Genomic DNA, 19,379 nt, shown 5'->3' on the forward strand with positions numbered 1-19,379 from the left:
ATTGTAGTCAATAATAGCAACATTGTGCAGATGTTTAATTTTGATAGTCTGCTCTTCTCAGCAGTACACTGATCTAAGAAAATTCCAAAAGATTCATGATAGAAAATATGAGAAAGAACTATAGAGTCTAAATGTAGATCAAATCATGCTATTTTCATTTTTTGTATTTTTTTTCTTTCTAATGGTTTTTCTTTTTTGTTCTGATTCTTTTTTCATATCATGGCAAATTTTGAAATGTGTTTAATATGACTGTACACGTATAACCTATATCACATCAATTGCTATCTTGAGGAGAAGGGAGGGAAGAGAAGGAGACAAAAAATGGAAATCAAAACATTATAAAGGTAATTTTGAAAACTTATAAGTAAAATATAGGAAATTACATTTGAAAACAAAAAAAAAAAAAAAAAAAAAAAAAAAAGAAAAAAACATAAAAAGTCCCAAAGTGTATAGAGAGCCAGAACTCTGGAGAAGCATAATTGATTTTTTAGATATGGGAGATAAATAACAAAGGATCGTGTTTACTAACATTTAATTCATTTTTTAACCACAAGCTCTGAATGAGGGCTGATTTATATAATAGTACAGAAGGAAGAGATGAGGTATAAACTTATACATGTATGCATCAATAACATATACATATATTCATATGTATATATGTATGTATGTATGTATTTAACTTCTGTACCACAACGCTATTATAATGCTTTATTGTGATGCAGAGATGATATCCTAGTTTCTTAAAGGCTATGTGGGTTTGCATGGTGGAAAGGCTTTGAATATGAATATAGTAATAAAATATATACCTCTCAACTTTCTTAAGAGAGAGGTTCATAACCAGAAAACTAGTCATTAAGTAATTGATGTTTTTGATCATAGCAACTCACAAAGTCTCTCTCCTTGAGCAAAAAATAGGTTGTATTCAATACAAATGTAATCATGGATGATTGAGGTATTGGAGGATGAATAAGCACCAAACGATTTTAAAAGTAATCATGTAACAGATGATTAATGATGAAACTATTGGTTTAAATGAAAGCCATGAGTTCAGATAAAGTGGAGATGCTTAATGTAGGTTGGAAATTTTTCATGGAGGAGAGACTTAAGCTTAGATATTTGTGAAGACCAAGTTAGCACCCTGGATACCTTAGAATCAGCTGCAATCAGGATCAGCAAAAGTCCTTGAATCTTTATTCTTTGTTGAAGGGAAAGGAAAGAAATGGACCCAGGAATCTCCTCTTTTTTTCTACCATCTGGAGTCACACTTGCTTGTCCTACTCCACCCTCTAATCCCTCCTCCCAATCTGTCTTTACACCAGCAGATCAAACCAGCACTGAATAGTGGGGTGGGACATTTTCCAAGCAAATGCTAATAGAGTATTGTCCAATAAGTAATTAGCCTTAAGTGCTCTGCTGTCCAAGTGCATCTACTCAGTTTCAGCCCAATACAGATATTGTTAAGGTCAATCAGAAAACAGATGATAGAATAATTTATTTTCCAAAAAAAGTAGGTTCTGAGAATTGAAGTTATATTAATTCTTTGAAAAGTTATGACCATAACTTTTGATTAATGATGATATAGAAATATCCATCAATCTAGTCCCATAATCATGTTAAACAAATTGGTTAGACTAATAATGGATTGATTCAAAGTTTGGGAATATATCTGTCATCATGAGTATTTACAAACAACTTCAATATATTTGAATAAAGTATACTTAGTCTTAGACTATAAATTAGGACATGTGGGTTCTACTCTAATTTCTTATTTTTATGGGACTATAAGGGAATAATACAAGAAAAAGAACACTAAATCTTGAATCAGAGGACCCAAGTCCAAATCTTGCCTCTTATATTTACTTCCTGTGTAATCTTGGGCAAATCATGTTACCTTCCTGGGGCTTAATTTCCTCATCAGTAAAAATGAAGTTTATTTATCGCTTTAGGTTTCAATTTTATTAACTATAAAATCTGATGATTGGATAAGAAGATCTCTAAAGTCTCTTGTATTTCTATATTTTAAGCTTTCATTTATTGGAAACTGCCAAGTAGTTTCTTTTACAGAGAATCCCAAATGACCAATTTTGCTAAATACTGTTTTGAACCCATTAGACAGAAAGATGGTATGAAATATTTGCTTTGAAATTATAGATGAAAACTATTTCCTTGTGATGTTGGGGAGCTAGATGATTCTTTACAGTGGCTGAAACAAAATAGGCATTTATGAAATAACTTGTTGACTTGGTAAGTTGAACTCTATGAGCTCTAATTTCCTTTTCATCTCTGAAATCCTTTTATTCTATGGATGTAGAGATGTGTTGAAGCCAGCTTGAAGTAGTTCATAAAAACCAATTGATGAATTTCCAGTGTGAGCATTTACATCTTGAAATATTGGCAAACATTACAATTCAGGAATTGATTTATTGCTTTATAGTTGTCTAGACTTAAGAAAATGATGGAGATTATATATTATAGAATATAGATGAAAAAAATATGGGGTATATTTTTTTCTGGAGAGCTAGTTGTTAACGTACCAGTATACTACTATGTGAAACTCAATTTGGAGTACAAATATCTTATTGTGAATAGGTCCTAGAATGGATAGCACCAATAGAGGTCCCTGTAATTCCTGGCAACTATTAGTCATAGTCCTGCAAATTTCAGTTTGGATCTATGTGAAGAAGATCAATATTAATATGCATTTAGGATTTTACCAATACTACCATGATCCCAGTATGTTTCTTAATATGATGCCTCTGCAGGTTCTTAAAAATCCATAGGAAAGCAAAGTGTTCACAAATAGCCAGACTTCAACACAGAAGCTTCAACTTCCCTCTCCCCCCCCACCCCAAGTTGGGCTATTAGCATTTCAATAGATGCAATAGTACCTATGGCATCCCAACTAATGCATTCCTTTGCCTCTCTTTAGGCTTGACTGATGGCAGCAATGTATTAGTATTGGCTTGGTAGCTAGGTCCCTTCAGGATACTTTTCATCTGTGTTCTCTCTCTTTCCCTCTTTAAAGAAATAATCCTTTTCTCCTCTGTATCCTGGCAAAAGTAGGAAAATCTCACATGAGGTCATATTCTTTTTAGATTTGTAAACTTTATAGCACCTGAATGCTTGTCTTTGTCAAAAAAGAAAAAGCTAGAGTTACTCATAAGCTCCTAAATCATAGGGCTTCATATGATGATAACTACATTACAAGTAGTTAAATAAATAAACAAAGATTAGGAACCCATGAATCTAAGGTCAAAATATTTGCCCTGGTGCTATTCAGTAAAGATATTATGGTTCCTAAAGCATCCATTAAAGGTACTACTATTGATTTTCAGGTGAGGGACCGGATTTTTCAGCATAAGGACTATCTCTGACAAATCTAATTCCAACGTGCAGAATTGCATGGTCACTGTAAATGAAGTCATTTGTGTACTATGCAGTAGCCCTCATCTTTCCCCCTCCCATAGAATATAAGCTTTTTAAAGGCAGGTGCTATTTTTCATCTTTTCAGCACCTATCTCTGGGTTTTATACATTTAAGGTGCTTGATAAATACTCATTGAATTGAGTTGAATAAATAACCGTGAAAAGCAATGAAAGATATGGAGACCGTAGACTAGAGATAAGGCTGGAGAAATTTAAGAGTTTGACCCTTTTAAATCATATCTTACAGTAGGGATTCATTATTTAGTTTGAAGTAAATTCCTAAAACATTGGACAAACTAGAGCTGAAAGTATAAAATGTTTTTTAAAGGCAAATATAAATTATTTTTGTATCATATTTTCCTTTAGATAGTCTCCTCTATTTTAGCAAAAATAGAAATGTGAGATTGAAATGAATTTTTAAGTGGGAAGAAGGCATATTAACCCTAGATATCATCTATTTAGTTAAAATTTACCACTATGCAGCATTTATTTACCTAGCTATAGTCTTAGAAAATTACTCAAAGAACCCAGAAATGAATGTCTTCTCTAGCTTTGTTCAGACAGCATATGGCAGAGGTGAAATATGAACCCTGATGTTCCTAACTATAGTCCTCTCTCCATTAAAGTAGGATTCTTATAATTCCTTAAATGTCAAGGTTAATAGTGATGATAATTATCTTAAGGGCAGTAACTGATGCTAGGTTGCTTTTCACAAAATGTAAGAGATATTTCCTGTGCTTTCCCTTAATTTTATCCTAGGAATTAAAAAAGTAAAACCAGTAACAATAGAAGAGGAAAAAGTGCACATTTTCTTCTGAAAATAAATTTTTGAATTTTTGAATAAAATAGGATCCCAATCTAACACCGTGTATTTATGTGTCTATAATAGAAATTACACAGGTGTATGCATATATGCATGTATATATGCATGTATTGTATTTATATGTGCATACATGCCTATACTTTTCTAAATTTTTGTACAAATAATTTGTTTAATTCTCACAACAATCTTTCATTTGAGAGGGAATGAAACAGAAACACAATCAGGCTAAATGATTTGCTCTGGGTCAAGTGGTCAAACATAGACCATGCAAAGTATGAGCTTTTTATTTTGCATTTAAAGAGAGGTATTAAAGCTCATTTAATTGATGAAACCTACCTGTTGTCACCTTCTCTGGAAAAGAAGACGGAGAAAGCTTGAACATTCCCTCTTGCTTCTGCGGGTGGACGCCAGCTGAGACGAACAAAGCGACTGGAAACCAAGACAGGGACCACATCTCGGGGAGCAGAGGGGAGGACACTGGAACTTGGGATAGCTAAATGGGAAGGAGAGGAATCAGTCAGAAGGGCTGATGGAACAGAGGCATTTACAAGGGTCGGAACCATGGCAGTTGGTGGAGCTGATAAGTGAGACAATGCAGGGCCAAAGACACAAGACATAAACATGAATGAATGGGAGGAAAAAAAAAAAAAAAGAGAGTGCTAATAATAAAGCAATGCCACAAACATATTTATAGTCTAATTAAGAAATTATTAGCCACTAAGAACTACAACAATCTCCAGTCTCTTAGTTCTTGGTCCTAAACGTGTGTCCATACATCAAATTGACTGAATAAGGCCTAAAACACAACTGCTTGTGACAGTTCCAAATCACTGAATGTTTGGTTTGCTCCTGAGTAACTAAAGGTTAGTATCCCTCTTCTGGAAAGATTATATGATCATAGAGTCACTGATTTAGCTAGAGGTGACATTAAAGTTTATTGAGTCCAATCCCCTTCTTTTAAATAAATTATAGACAGAAAGATAGATAAATAATCAGGAATAGTAAAAATAAATACAATAATTCAAACATATATTGACTTTATATAAATTAACTCATTTGATCTATAGAACAATCCTCTGAGGTTAAGTGTTATTGTTATCCTGTTCTTACAGAAACAAGACTGAGATCCAGTAAGATTAAGAGATATCCACAGGTTTGTACAGTTTTAAGAAAAAAGCCTAAAGTCATATTTGAAGTCAGTTCTTCCTCTGTCAAAGTCTAACTTTATCTGCTGTACCAAACAGCTTCTTTCAGATAACAGACAGTTCTAGTTTTATGTAAATTTGCATTTATGCCATTTAACTCCTGGGCAGGCAGGACCTTATATTAGCCAGGGCACTAGCCACAGTTCTCTTCAGAGGGTTATTGGGGAATTGGGTCAGCAGGGGTAGCACTATACCAGGAAAACTCAGCTCTATGCACTGAAGCTCCTGAGCAATAAAGCCATGGAGGTGAGCTTTGTAGAGCTCCATGGTAGGTGGGAAGGGTAGGTCTGAGGAACAGAAAAATCTCCTTTACGTTAAGAAATGTGTATACATACATACATATATAGTTACTGTTATATGTATAATTGTATGTATAGTTATATATAGTCATATATTATTATGGATGTGTACATATATAAACATACATTTGTAGTTATAGTTATCAATGTATGTATATGTATAGTTATGTACATAATTATGCATATTTGTGTGTATGTGCTGTTTTCCACACATACCACAATATTTGACCAATATTTCATTTGTTCTTCAGGAAAATCCCATGAGGTAGAGTTGATCCTATCACAATTTTACAGAAGAATAAATTAAAGTCAAAAAGAATAAAAGATAGGCCCAAGGTCACAGTCTCCTAGAAATATTTTCTTATATAATAAGATTGGAATTTTAAAAAGACTTGCCTCCCAAATGGCAATCTTCTCCCTATCCTTCAACCCCACTCTTTATAAGATAATATCTGTGTACACACACACACACACACACACATACACACACACACACACATATATTCATATAACTGAAAAGTTATATTTCATACAATAATAAGAAATTTTACAGAGATTCTATTACAGAAGCAAAGCTATGACTATAAAGTCAAATGATCTCAAAGAAAAGATCTAGAAGCAAAATACACCTCACTACTAGCACCGAAAATATTCTTTAGCAATATAAAGCCATTGAAAAATTATGCTGATATACTTCATCATTAAGAAAAAAGCAAAAAAAAAAAAAAAAAAAGATGTTCTTAAGATTATAGTGGGGAATCTAGTAAAATAATGTTTTTAAACTACTTTGTAAACCTTAAAACATTATATGAATTCAAGGTATTTCACTTAAATGCAGGGAATATATATTTTAAAGGTTTAGAAACCTTACTTATTTAATCATCACAAGTTTTAAAAAATTAACAGCTCTCATCCTTCCAACTATTGACCAGTAAGTTTAATATACATTCCTGGAACATTTGGCAAGTGATCATTTAGTAAGGAAAATAGTGATCAGTAAGAGTCAGAATAGATTCATTAAAATCATGCCAGATTAGCCAGATTTTTTTTTTTTAAAGTACGGACACTAGACTAGTGAGGTAAATGACAAACATATAATAATGTAAATAAATTTCAATGAGACATCTGACAAATTCTCTCACAATGTCCTTGTGAGAAAAATGGTGAGGTATGACATGTTACAAATATTGTGGAGCCAAAATATTCTTCAGGAAGGGGTCAGTCTAAATACTTTTGAAGTTACTTCCAACTCTAAAGTAATAAAACTCTATGCCTGGCTAATTTTTCCTACAAAACTTTATTACCCATAAATTATCAGAGACTTTTATTAATCTTTTAATTCATTTATTACAACCTAACTTCTAAGAATCATAGAAATTTAGACCTAGAAGAAATCTTAGTTATCTATTTCAATTCCCTTATCACATAGATCACATAGGCTTAACAGTTCAACATCTCACATCTAATTAGTTATAGACTTAGGTCTAGAACCAGCATCTTGTAATGTCTAGTTCAGAGTTTTACCACCTTGCCACACTACCTTTCTATTGAGCTATGCATAAAGAAAATGATATTTTCGACTACTTCTTTAAACCTACTTAAAGTTTACTTAAGTTTACTTTTTACTTAAAGTTTAAATTTTAAGCCCATGATTGGAATGTCTAAGGATGGATTCACCAGATTATGCTGTCCATAATTAATTTATTAAAAACCTGGCTGTGAGAAGTCTTTCACCTCCACTGACTCTTAATGCAAAATTAGAGGTAGATTTATGGTATAAATTTTAATGTAAGTTGAGCTGACAATATGAACATTATGAATTTGGTGATTTTTTTTTTTAGCACCCTTCATTTCTACAAGACTTCATCTGTGTACAATTGCCCCCAGTTGCCTAAGACTGCCTATATTTCCAGCCACTTCCACCACATGCACTAAAAATCTTTCCTGACCCATGCCTTTCTCCTATGTCAAGCTCAACTACAAGTATCAGAACATTAATACCAGTTCCCATTTACCACCAATTAGAATGATATGTTTTCTTTGAATCTGTTAGCTTTTCCCTGAACATTATTTTTCCCATTCTGAAGTTACTACTGGGGAGTTCAAATATATGTCAGTCTAGAACTCACATCTATGAGGGTTTAAAAATCACAGCTACCAAAATGCTTAATATTGCTTTTTGGGAATCAGTTCCACTCTCTGGAGACTGGTTACTAGTGATCAAACTGCCAAATCCAATCATTGGCCTTTTTTAAATCTCCAGTTTATTTGACCTGTCAGCTAATGACATATTGTGAGATATATTTCTCCCTTGGCCTCTATGTCATTGTTTTTTTTTTTTTGTTTTTTTTTTGTTTTGTTTTGTTTTCTGGATTCTCCTTGTATCTATATGACCTGACTGCTAAACATGGTTGATTTCCCCTACACTCCTGGGCTTTATTATTTCTTTCTCTATATATTCTCCCTTGGTAAAATCATTAACTTCCATGGTTTCATTTTTTAAAATTCAGGTTATTTATACTTACACATTCATTCATATATATATATATATATATATATATACACACACACACATACAGAGAGAGAGAGAGAGAGATACAGAGTCTTTTGAATCCTAATACCAAATGTCAGCTGCTTTTTGTATTTTCCATGTCTATTATAATCTCAAACTCATCATATTTAAAATGTAAAATGCTGTATTCCCTCTTTTAAAAATACCCTCTAACTTTTCTTATTTCTATTACAGCCATAATTTCAGTCACACATTGAAATCAACTCCATTACTTCTTTTAACATCTCCCCCCAACCCCATCACATATCATATACACTTTACATGTTGGAAAGAGGAAAAAATTTGAGTCAGAGGAAATAAATAATAATGATGATGATGATAATGATAATAAATAACTAGTATGTATAAACTCCTTATATATGTCAAATCATTTTATTTTCCTCACAACTTTGGGAGGTAGATATTATCCTTATTTTAAAGATAAGGAAACTGAGGAGGACAAGGAACAAATTACCTACATACAACTAAAATGTGTTCAAAACTACATTTGAATTCAAAGCTCCAGACTTCTGGCCCAGTATCTTATCTACTGTGCTATATAGCTACATCTTGCTTTGCCTTTTGGTTTACCTACTTACAACCTCCTACCCCAACTATATTTTAAGTTCTTCCCACTACATACTGTTTAAAAGGAAATCTGGACTGTGAATATGTTGATTTTTTCCTTTAAGAATTATTCTCATGTGTAAAATACTGGTGACTCAGAACTGTATCAATTAGATTTTCCCATCTGCAAGGGCTTGGTCATTATAGCTCCCAAAATATTCTATAGGCATAGGAACTAGGATTCAGGGAAAATATCTTTTCCTGCAAATATATAAGTAAAGATCACTTGTTGCTAGCTGATTAGAATTAATTATGAATTTACTAATATAGAATCACTTCCATTTTCATGAATAACCCCCAGATTTTATTATCTTCTTGGTATGTATTCAGTGAGTATTGCAAGTGCTAGTATTGCTAGTTACATCTTATTTAATTAATATCCACATCACATGAAGTCAAACATTCTTGTAATATACATATATACAGTACTGAAGTTATACTCCATTTATTAAAAATATAACAAGCAAAAAATATTCTTATCTGTCCCCAATATACTCAGTTTAGATTTCTTTCTTTTCTCTTTTCACTCTATGTTTTTTTGAACTGTTCTTGTGGAATAACTATATTGGGAAAATTGAGAAATTAATTCATGCTAAATTGTTAGTGCATTAAATTATTGCTCATCTGAAAAGGTAATTTCTGGATGGTCTATGTCTTTTTTTGAATCACTAATGGTGATATTTTCAGCAACTTTTGTAGAAGAATATTTTGTACTGCATCATTTAACAGTACTTCAAATTCTCAATGACACGGAAGGTCAGACCTAAATCTGGGTGTTATAACTTACCATCTCCTTTTGGACGGCTATTTATATATTAAATGTCCATATGTGCCATAGGGCAAAATCTAGGTTTTCCAGCATTTATCATTATCATTTCTTGTCATTTTAGCCAATATGAGAGGTGTGAGGTGGTACTTTAGAGTTGTTTTAACTTGTATTTGTTTAATCAAGGATTTAAAGATTATTAAGACCATTAAAAATAACATGTGGGAGGTGAAGCCAAAATGGCAGATTTTAAAGGAGAGATTAACAAAACTGAAACTAAGAAAACTATTGAACAAATTAACAAAAGTAAGAGTTGGTTTTATGAAAAAGCCAACAAAATGAATAAAACTTTGGTTAATTTGATTAGAAAAAGGAAAGGAAAGAAAAAACAACAACAAATCACCAGTATCAAAAATGAAAAGGGTGAACTTACCATCAGTGAAAAAGAAATTAAAGCAATAATTAGGAGCTATTTTTCCCAACAATATGGAAGCAGATCTGATGATCTAATGGAAATGGATGAATATTTGCAAAAAATATAAATTGCCCAGAGTGACAGAAAAAGAAAAAAATTACTTAAATAGTCCCATTTTAGAAAAAAAGAAATTGAACAAGTCATTAATGAACTCCCTAAGAAAAAGGCTCCAGGGCCCGATGGATTCACAAATGAATTTTACCAACATTTAAAGAACAATTAATTCCAATACTATGTAAACTATTTTCAAAAACAGGTAAAGAGGTATTGCCAAATTCCTTCTTTTCCACAAATATGGCACTGATATCTAAACCAGGAAGAGCCAAAACAGAGAAAGAAAATCACAAATCAATCTCCCTAATGAATATTGATGCAAAGAGATTGTAGCAACTTATCGCCAGAATAGTATACCAAGACTAAGTGGGATTTATAACAGCAATACAGGGCTGATTCATTATCAGGAAAATTTACCATAATCAACCATATCAACAACCAAAGTAACAGAAATCATGTGAAAATCTCAAGAGATGCAGAAAAAAATTGACAAAAATACAGTACTAATTCAATAAAAATACTAGAGAGCATGGAGATAAAGAGAACTTTCCTTAAAATGATAAGCAATATTTATCTAAAACCAATAGCAAGCATTATTTGTAATGGAGAGAAGCTAAATATATTCCCTTTAAGATTGGGGTGAAACAATGATACCCACTATTCAACTTTATACTAGAAAATTTGACTTTAGCAATAAGAAAAAAAAAGAAATTAAAGGAGTTAGAATAGGCAATGAGGAGATAAAACTATCACTCTTAGCAGATGATATCATGTTATACTCAGAGGAAATTATCCAAAAATCTACTTGAAACAATTCACTGCTTTAGCAAAGTTGCAAAATATAAAATAAATCCACACATATCATCAGCATTTCTTTATATTACTGACAAAATAAGAAATAGAAAGAGAAATTCCATTTAAAATAACTGTAGACAAAATAAAATATTTGGGCATCTACCATCCAAAACACAGGAACTACATGAACACAATTACAAAACACATTTCACACAAATATAATAAAAGTGACAATTCTGCCTAAATTAGTCTACTTTTTCAGTGCCTTGCCAATCAAACTGCTAAAAATTATTTTATATAACAAAATAATAGAAAAAATAATAACAAAATTCATCTGGAAGAACAAAAGGTTAAGAATATCAATGGAATTAATTTTAAAAAATACAAAGTATGGTAACTTAGCTGTACCAAACTTAAAGCTATATTATTAAGCAGCAGTCATCAAAGCCATTTGGTACTGGCTTAGAGAGAGTGGTGGATCAGTAGAATAGATTAGATAAATGCAACACAATAATCAAGTCTTATAGTAATGCAGTATTTGATAAACTCCCAAACTCCAGCTTCTGGGATAAATACTCACTATATTACAAAAAAAAATGCTGGGAAAACTGGAAAAAAACTTATCAGAAATTTGCCATAGATATACATCTCACACCCAAAACCAAAATAAAGTCAAAGTGAGTATATGATTTGTCATAAAGACTGAAATAATAAGTAAATTAGGAGAGCAAGAGATAATTTAGCTAACCAATCTTTGGAAAAGGGAGGAATTTATGACCAAAGAAGAAATAGAGAACATTATGAAAGGCAAATTTATGTGACCTGATATTGAACAAAACAAGCAGAACCAGGAATACATTGTACACAATAACAGAAAGAATGTGTATGAAAGATATGGTCCTCCTCAGTGGTTTGTGATACAATAGACTTTGGATGGAAAATGTCATCTGTATCACGAAAAAGAATATAGAGATCAAATGTAAATCAACATCTGCTTTGTTTGCTTTTTTCCTGTTTTTTCTCTCTCCCATGGTTTTTCCCTTTTATTCTGATCTTTCTCTTCCAACGTGATTCATAAAACAATATGTATTAAAAATAAATAAATAAAATGTGCCTTAAAAAAATTTTGTGATGGTTCAATGGTATTCACTTGAGTTTCCCATCAAGAGTTCCAATATCTAGTAGAATGTAAGCTTTTTAAGGGCAGGGATTGCATTTATTTTTAATCTTTGTGCTTGTATTCAGAATTCCTAGTATCCTAGTATAAGATATTTCCAAATAGTAGGAATTTAATACCATTGGATTAAATTTCATGTCTGAGATACCCTTAACTAAAAATAGTTTATTTCTCACCTCACTGAGGACCTTTTCTAAATTAATAATTGTCTCTGTGAACAAGGGAGTTACCATTATTTTGTTGTTCTTTGTATCTCTTCTGACTATCCTTTTGAGCTCATTCAGGCTCAACTGTCAACAGTAAAAGTCAGTATAGAACTAATTAGAGATAATTTATCTCTTTTGAAAGAAAAGAAACTGATTTTTAAGAACACATGGCCTTTTCATTTTGTAAATGGGGATTAATTTTGTCCTTATTAACTCTCCATGCTTCCACCCAACAACAACTTGTCTTAGAATTCATAATATGGAACCAGTCTCTTTCTTTGCCCCTAGAGGCCTAATCTCCATTCTGGGTTTAATCTCACAGGCCCTTTACAGTTGCCATGGTTATGATTTCTTTATCTGTTGTCATGGAGAAAAAGAGACTCTATTTCTTACCGGTGTAATATATATTTTCTTAACTATATTGTTTCATTATAGCAAAGTCCAGAAAGAATGCTTGATAATTGGTTTGATGCAACAACAATAACAAAATCATCTTTAAAACCTTTAAAATCACATTTAATGGCTTAAAAATTGAGAGAATTACTCAATGATAATTACAAGACAGTCTTTGGTTACATTTTTTAAAAAAAAAGACTATTAAAGATTTTCCCCCAAGGTTTTAAAAAAACAAAAATGTTTAAGGGTATTAATTTACTCTAAGCTTATTAAGAGTGCATGACTTGTGCTACCTAAGCAGGGAATGAAGGATGATATGATATATTCATAAACATGCAAAAATATTTAATTTGCATTAAACATTAGGTCAACCATTGAGCTTATTTCCCTGTCCCACTTCAAATTTCCATTCTCTATGCTACTAACTAAAACAATATGCATACTACTATGAAAGAACCTGACTATTTTCATTAGCTATGTCCCTTTTTTCATTTAAAATTAAAAGAATAAAATGAAAAGCTATCTTTAGTAAGAATTGTGGGGACATTTTAATTTTCCAAGCATATATAACCTACAAAAATTTTTCTTTCCCCTTTTTCTTCAACATCAAACTAAAAAAGTTTATTCTCTATTAAGTAAGCTGTTAAAGTAGACTTCATTGTAAATAAAATCCAACTTGGTTTAAAACTACTGAAATTCATTAGAAAGGCTTCAGGGACATAATAAAGTTGTCAGAGGCATATTTTTTTGGGGGGGCAATAGTGTTATTTTAAATGGCTTAAAATTTCCAGGATTAATATTTTCCTGAAACCATATACTACTCTCAACAGTCAAAGAATCTTTGTTTTGAAATCAATGTTTTATAAATCTTGTTGAAAAGGGAAAATTTTTGAGCTACTTTAAATCTCTAGCACATAACTACTTTTTATTTTTAATTAAGAAAAATGGAGGGAGTTAAGGCAGGTCATACTGACCATCTTCAATTTTTTTTCCTAGGTTTAAAAACAAATAAGCATATAGTATTTTAATATATCAGTAAATATTGTATAAGCTCATCTCGCTTTTTCAGATTTTGCTAAGCAATGTTCAGATTGGAATCTGTGTGATATCTATCTATAAATACACATAGATTCATACACATGCTTTTTGCATATACATATATCCACATACATCCAAACACAAAAACTCTATGCGTGTATACAGAAACACAATTAAGTCTTATTTTTAAAAATATATTACATATATGTATGCATATACATGATGCAGAGGTACATTTATATACATAAATGTATATTATATGTGTGTTAATGAGACACATATTACATAATGCCTGTGTAAACATATATATGTATATGTGTGTATGTGCATTAATATATGTCAACTAAGATGTTAAATAAGCATATATATGACAATTAGTGATTGATACATGATATATGAAATATCCAAATTATAAATAAGTTGGTTTCCAAAAGTTTGTTTTGTATATCATTAAGAATTAAAGCATACTTTTCTTTAGGAATAATGTTTTCAAGGATGGTTGGAATTCTAGAGCAACATCCTACATAAATTGCCATAGCACTGAAAGAGTTTTTAATTTTAAAACCCTTTTTTATTTAACAATTACTTGTGTCATAAACACAAGTCCTCTCCCATGATAATGAAAATTAAGAAATTTCTTTTATTCTTTGCATCGGGCACTTTCTCCTCAGTTTTTGGATGGTTCCTTCTAATTTCAGAATCAGAAAGAGCATAGTTAGATACTGGTCAGAGACTGCTGATGTTGGAAGTGGAATACAGGTCAGATGTAAAGCTGAAGAGGGTTCTAAGGAAACAAGTACTTCTTTATAGTGATGGGAGAGGAGGATACTAGGGGGCCAAGACTTTGACCCTTAGGTTTGACACTGATAATATAAATTTTCAGTCAAGAGAAGGAGAATAAGCAATTCTTTGTCAGCTGTATAGAATAGAAAAGAGGAAAAGTAAAAGTGAGAAACTCGAGTAAATTCTAAGATTTTTTTTTTAGTAGGAGAAGGCATGCAGTGAGGAAGGGAGGGGGAGAAAGTCACCTCTTCATTTATATAGTGATTTTTAAGTAAATGTTTGTATGTAGGGAAATGTTTATTTAAAATTGATCTGTTTATAGTACTTTGATATTTAGTACTATAGACCTTTTACAGGTTAGCTAGGTTTTATATCTATGCTATTCTGGCAATCTGACCATTGTCTAACTAACAGCTTTGAAGGAAAATAAACAACCTTTTTCATTTCCAAACAATTATTTTTAAAAGTTCAAAATTATATGCTTTAGACAAGAACTACAGTAATTAAAAAAGACAATCGGATCAGTAAGAACTACAGTGATTAGGAAAGGATTTATAGAGAAAGTAGGAGACTAAGAACATAGATTTTACATATAGAAGAGATAATCTAGTACAACCCTGCTTTAGATTTTTTTAGGGGAATAAACAAAGTAAAAGAGGTTGGGTGACTTGTGAGATCACTCAATTAGTAATTATCAGAAAATTGTGGAAGAAATAAAGAAAAGATTCAGAGAGACAATTTTCTAAATTTTACCCTTCAAATCCAAAGGAAAGAAATAAGACCATCATGATATGTGACTTAGTATTTATGTATAGACACAATTCTAGAATAAGATACTTCTGGTACCTTCCATAAAAATTCATTTTGCTGTCACTTTAATGTACATACCACACTGAACATATATTTTACACATATATTAGTCACAAAATGATGGGTTCACAAATATAAGCAACATTTTTGTTTTCCCCAAGATATGAAATTCTTCACGTTTAACATAAATACCCTATAATTCTTCTTATTTTATTCTACCAGGGTGATCTATATGGAGAAAGTCAAACATAGAGCATTTCTATAAAGCTCTTTTTCATGGTGCGGTATTGTCAAGACAATAACTTAGAAAAGTCCACAAAAATGGTATTTAAGTGACTGGAAACAAATTCATGTTTTCTGTAAATATTCACTAACTCCTTCCCAGTAAATGAAGCCTCAGGATTTTTTTCCCCTGGGTTGTTATGCTGAATTGGAATCTTTACTCTTCTGACACAGGAAGCCTTATGTAATTTTATTTCACTATCTTATACCTTATTGTGCTTTAGGCCTCTTTTCCCTCTAATAGCCATAAGTAATAAGTGAAAATTCATTGATTATTATTATAATGGAGTCATGTTTTAATTGGAACAAACTGCGTGAGAATGCCAATTACAAAATTTCCATGGGGGAAAAATTTCTGCAGATCTTTACCTTTGGATATGCAATTGGTCTGGTTTAAAGAGCCTATAGTACTCCATGACATGCCATCCTATAATCAGAAGAATATTAATCTTTTACAAAGATGGTTCTTCAAGGCTTTCTGTAACAAAGAAATGATTCAGGCCAGTTCCAGTGGTCTTGTGATAGTGAGAACCATCTGCACCCAGAGAGAGAACTGTGGGGACTTGGTGTGGATCACAACATAGTATTTTCACTCTTTTTGTTGTTGTTTGCTTGCATTTTATTTTCTTTCTCATTTTTTTCCATTTTGATCTAATTTTTCTTGTGCATCATGATAATTGTGGAAGTATATATAGAAAAATTGCACATGTTTAGCATATATTGAATTACTTTCCATCTAGGGGAGGTGGTAAGGGAAGGGAAGGAAAAATTTACAATACAAGATTTTTTTAAGGGGGAATGTTGAAAATTATCCATGAATATATTTTGAAAATAAAAAGTTTTAATTAAAAAAAATAATAAAAGCAGAGAAAAAAAAATGGTCCTTTGTTTCATGGGAAAAGTGTGGATTGTTTCAAGCCTGATTCATTTTCTCAGAGGAAAACCAGCCTACTTTGTTACTCTTGTTTGATCCTAGGCACTGCCATTCCAAGTTGTCCATAACAAGAGGTACCATGTTATAACAGAGTGCTACCATTACAATTAGAAAAATCTAAGCTTGTACCTTGTCTGAAATACTTATTGGAGAGAATTGTACGATTCACTTAATATTCCTGAAGCTTAGTTTATTCATCTGTAAAAGAGGGATAATAATATCTTCTATGTCACAGGGTTGTTCTGACAGTCAAATGAGATAATGTATGTAAAACACTTTGTAAGCCTAGAGGTACTATAAAATGTCAGCTATCATTATTACTGTCAGACAATCTCTAGAGTTTATCCATACCACTGTGTATCAGTAGAGTAGGCAGTCTTCATTCATTTGTTTTTTCCTTTGTTGACAATTTGATTAGACTGTTTAAAGTCATTATAAATCCCATCAAGAAGTCTTTGTTATGTTGTAAGACTTGCTGCAATGACCAAATCTCATTATATATATATATATATATATATATATAAAAGAATGGGATCTTATATCTGGAGGACCTTCCCATTTGTTTGTTTGTTTGTTTTCTCAATAGTATTTAGTTTTTTCCAAATACATGAGAGTTTTCAATATTCATTTTGTAACATTTTATACTTCCAATTTTTCTCCTTTCCTCCCTTATTTCACCCCTCCCCAAAATACCAAGCAATATAATATGTTATACATGTACAGAATTTTAAAACATATTTCCATATGTGTCATATTTTTCAAGAAATTCAGACCAAAATGAAAAAAAAAAAAAAGAGAGAAAAAAGGCAAATAAAACAAAACAAAAATGTGAAAGCAGTATATGCTTCAATTCCTATTCAGTTTCCATAGTTCTCTCTCTGGATGTAGATAGCATTTTCTACCCTAAATCTATTAGAGTTGACTTGGATTACTGTATTGCTGAGAAAAGCTAAGTCTATTGTAGTTGATCATGACAAAAACTTTGTATTACTTGCATACATTGTTCTTTTGGTTTTGCTCATTTCACTCAGCATCAGTTTGTGTGTCTTTCTAGGTTTTTCTGAAATCAGGTTGCTCATCATTTCTTATAGAACAATAACATTCCATTACATTCATATAGATAACATTCAGCTATTCCCAAACTGATGGACATTCTCTCAATTTCTAATTCCTTGCCATAAAAAAAAGAGATGCTACAAACATTTTTTTTTTTCACATAAGGGTTTTTCTACATCTTTTATGATCTCCATGGCATATAGACCCAGCAGAGTAATACTGCTGAATCAAAGGATATATACAGTTTTATAGTCCTTTGGGTATAGTCTCCAAATTGGTTGAAGCAGTTCACAAATTTACTAACAATACTTTAGTGTCCCAGTTTTCCCCATATCCCCTCCAACATTCATCATTATCTTTTTCTGTCATCTTAGCCAATCTGATAGATATTAAGTGGTACCTCAGAGATGTCTTAATTTGCATTTCTCTATTCAATTGTGATTTAGAGCATTTTTCATATGACTAGAGAGAAATGGCTTTATTTTTTTCATCTGAAAATTGTTCATATCCTCTGATCATTTATCAGTTGGGGAATGATTTATATTTTTACAAATTTAAATCCATTCTCCATATCCTTTGATCATTTATCAATTGGGGAATGATTTGTATTCTTATAAATATGTAAGTTCTCTATATATATTTTAAAATGAGGTGTTTATTAGAAATACTGGTTGTAAAATTTGTTTCCCAGTTTTCTGCTTCCATTCTGTTTTACATTGCTTTGTTCACAAAAAGCCTTTTTAATGTAATCAAAACTATCCATTTTTGCATTTTATAATGTTCTCTAGTTTTTCTTTGGTGATAAATTTCCCTCTTCTCCACAGTTACCATATCCCATGATCTCCTCATTTGCTTTATGTCTAAATCATGAATCTATTTTGACTTTTCTTGGCATAGGGTTAGTTTATATTTACTTTCTGCCATACTATTTTCCAATGTCCTCAGCAATTTTTATTAAATAGTGAGTACTTATCCTAGAAGACAGAGTGTATAAATTTATTAAACAATAGGATACCATAGTCATGGACTATTGTGTATTACGTGTCTAACCTATTCTACTGACCCACTATTATATTTCTTAGCCAGTGCCAAATGGTTTTGACTGTTGTCACTTTATAATACAATTATAGGACATCACCATTTATAAAGAACACAGTGCGACTATAAAGCTGTAACTGGCTGCAAGATACTATTTTTTCACGTATTATCTTTTCATATTTTTAGGAAAGTTGCTCTCAAAACACATAGTAGACATTTAATAACATGTGACTTCCATGAATTCACAGGGAGACAATTAAAAAAAAATTGTAACAGGGAGCCAAGATGCAGAGTATAGGCTGGAACTTTCTGAAACGTACCAACATTCTCCTTCAAACAATTTTAAAATTATGTCTCAAGTCAAATTTTGGAGCAACAGAGCCAACAAAAAGTAATAGGAAGACATTTTCCCAATATATGGAAACTTAATAGATGGTCAAGAGGTCTCTGTAAAAGCAAGACAGGGATGGAGCACAGCAGGAACATCAGAAGTGACTCCTCAGAACAGCAGCAGCAGTAACAGCTTTGAGAGCTCTTTATCATTTCTAGGGGAGTAAGAAGGCATCTACAAACAGAGAGGGCATGGGTGTGAATCAACTATGAATCAAAAAATATAGGAGTGAAAAAGAGAGACGTACT

At 31.7% G+C, this 19,379-nt stretch overlaps 1 protein-coding gene across 1 annotated transcript in view; it reads right to left on the reverse strand.

Moving 5' to 3' along the window:
* The window catches only part of DCC (DCC netrin 1 receptor), a 1,389,687-nt gene that overhangs the window by 431,068 nt on the left and 939,240 nt on the right, over nucleotides 1-19,379 (reverse strand). Inside the window, exon 8 of the mRNA XM_031946063.1 lies at nucleotides 4,585-4,741. Within this exon, the coding sequence (XP_031801923.1) occupies nucleotides 4,585-4,741 (157 nt within the window). The remainder of the gene's footprint in view (nucleotides 1-4,584; nucleotides 4,742-19,379) is intronic.

This window comes from Sarcophilus harrisii, chromosome 1 (genome assembly GCF_902635505.1).
Source record: "Sarcophilus harrisii chromosome 1, mSarHar1.11, whole genome shotgun sequence".
NCBI classification, from domain to species: Eukaryota; Metazoa; Chordata; class Mammalia; order Dasyuromorphia; family Dasyuridae; genus Sarcophilus; species Sarcophilus harrisii.